The sequence below is a fragment of the Entamoeba nuttalli genome (genome assembly GCF_000257125.1).
Source record: "Entamoeba nuttalli P19 unplaced genomic scaffold asmbl_4500, whole genome shotgun sequence".
NCBI lineage: Eukaryota > Evosea > Mastigamoebida > Endamoebidae > Entamoeba > Entamoeba nuttalli.
In genome coordinates, this window is record NW_008576834.1 from 1 (window position 1) to 2,720 (window position 2,720).

At 27.3% G+C, this 2,720-nt stretch overlaps 1 protein-coding gene across 1 annotated transcript; it reads right to left on the reverse strand.

Annotated features, from left to right (window-relative positions):
- Positions 1-298: 298 nt before the first annotated feature.
- On the reverse strand, positions 299-1,501 carry ENU1_105300 (hypothetical protein; the record flags this gene model as incomplete). Its single annotated transcript, XM_008859425.1, has 1 exon — positions 299-1,501. One exon carries the CDS (start codon positions 1,499-1,501, stop codon positions 299-301), a length of 1,203 nt encoding a protein of 400 aa, XP_008857647.1.
- Positions 1,502-2,720: the final 1,219 nt, after the last annotated feature.

Genomic DNA, 2,720 nt, shown 5'->3' on the forward strand with positions numbered 1-2,720 from the left:
TTTTATTCTTCATTTCATTACTTAAATAAAATACAAATCCAATTAGTAAAAACAAAGAATTGTTTGTTCCAATTGAGTATGAATAAGTTAATCTTCATACAACTCAGAAATTTAAATAAAAATAATAACAATTTAACTATTTTAATCAAACAATCTCTACACTAACTTTTTAACAAGACGTTTTTTAAAGATGTATAAATTAATATAAAAATAATATTAACAAAATTGAGTTTTATTTTTATATGTTTATTTTGATAAGATGATAATTGTTGAAAAAAATGAATTAATGCATTTATTTTCATACTGAAGTACTTCTAACTAAATTTTGTCTATTACCTCTTGCTGAAACAACTCTTTCAGTTTTTCTATTGGATGGTAATTGGTTATTTGAATGTTTTACTGGGGAAATTGATGTTGTAGGTGTTAAATTTCTTTCACCAACTCCTGTCTCTAATGTGTTTGTTCTTTGTAATACACTCTTTTTATGTTTCATCTCTTGTTTATGTCTCAGTCTTCTATTTTTACCAGGCTGCATGAATACATTACTCATGCTCTGTCCATTTCTGTAAAAGTCTTTTGTTACTTGAAATCCCTCTTTTATTTTATCAATATCTATTCCACTAGTAGATGGGTTAACACCTAAGAATTGTCCAACGTTGTCAGTTACTCTATTTTTAAACATATCTGTTTTTTCATTAACTTTTTCTGCCAAATACTCTTTTGCAGCTCTTCCAACTATTCCTGACATACCCTTTCCAACAAGTCTATTTCCTAATAACATTCCCCCGTCTATAACCTTTCCACCTCCTGAAACGATTCTATTTCCAAACGCAACAGTAGCAGCTTTGCCTGCAAGTGCACCAACTCCATTTGCAAGAAGTTTCTTTCCTTCATCTTTAGCATTTTGTATTATTACTTCTTTCATTAATCTTACTTTCTCTTCAGGAGTTCCTTCTTGGTTTTGGTATTGTTTAGACAAATCAGTGGCATATCTTGTTATGCTTGCTGCTCCACGTGCACCTAAGTTAATAGCACGAGCTCCTTTTGCTGCTCCATTGATTGCTCCTACAGCTAAACGTCCATATTTTCCTTTAATTCCTGGTCCAACAATATTAGTTAATCTTGCAACTGGCTCAAGAACATTTGCAGTTTTTCCTGCAATATCTCCAATTCTATCCATTCGCTGTGAAATCGAGTCTCCATTTTCTGCAAGATACTTTGTCTCTTTATCAATAGTGCTGATTGCCCCTGTCTGAAGAGACCCAATTGCTCCTTCAGCTAGTTTCTTAGTCAATTGGATGCCTGGTAAGTCATCTTCCATCATAAAGTCATCTCCTTCAAGATAATCCATAAATGTTTCATCTTCATTGAAAGAGTCTCCTCTATAATCTTCTTTGTCTTCTAATTCTGATAATGCTTCAAAATCATTTGTTGAATAAAGATGACCTGCAACAACAGAAATTATTATTAAAATATTTGCCAGAGTTATCATCCGTCCCATTCTAAAAAATATATTTAAGTTCCTTTCTTTTCATTTATATAGTAATTTCTTCCTTGTTATTCTTTGTTACAGTATATCTCTTACTCTTTTTATTATTTATTATTTATTTTCTTTTTTTCTATCTCATCTATTTCTATATTACATTTTCATTTTTGTTCTTGTTTGTTTTTATTAGTTATTTCTATCTTCGCTATTTAATAACATTCCTTTCTTTTTGTTTGGTTTTTGTCTTATACTTCCTTTATTTTGTTTATATGGTAGTTCTTCTCTATTTCAAGAAGTTTTCTTGTAGTTTCTTATTTTTAGTTTTTTTTAAATTCAATACTGTCAAATGTTAGTTGTTTCATACCTTCTTTTAAACAACTCTTATATGACTTTATTTTTGTCTTATTACTTTAAATCACTTTTAAACAATCTTATGGTTAAATAAATGATTTATGTCTTTGAAATTTCATGAATTATACTTTAACTACTTAACACATAATATAAAATAATCACGCTTATTGTTTTTCATAGACAAATATTTTAAATCTTAATACCTATCAAATGTATTTAATTTATTCTATCAAATGTATTTAATTTATTTTTAATATTAACAAAATATCATATTAATATGAGTAGAACCACAACTAAGCAATGCTTTAACTTACAACTCATTAAATTATTGCTTTAAAGTATATTCTGTTTATTGTTACTTGGAGGTTATTTTTGTCAATTATTTTATCATTTATATTAAACACTTGACAAGTTCCCATTTTCTTTAAACAATACTATTTTGTTCATGAAATGAAGAGTATTATTAATTAACCAATTAGTTAATTAAACTTTTAAGAAATACAGTCTTTACTATTTTTAATTGGAAGAACAAGAAATTTAACTTGTGTCTAATTTATCCATTGTCTATTTTTATTTTGGACTAACTTGTTTTTGTTGAGCAAGTCTTAGTTTCTGTGACTATTTTTACATTCTCCTTTAATTATATTTTTATTTAACACAATTGTTTTGAGTCATAAAATCAATACAAAAAATAATTAAAAATCTATGATATTGGGAAACTATTATTATTTGAGTGATATCCAGTTAAAAGAATTGCAATAATGCATCTCAACTATATGCCTTTCTTCTACAAAATTTCTTGTTGTTGTTTTTGTTACTTTGCTCCTATCATCAATTAGTCTCAACTATTTCTTTATATGTCAGCTATAAATAGACAGTAAAA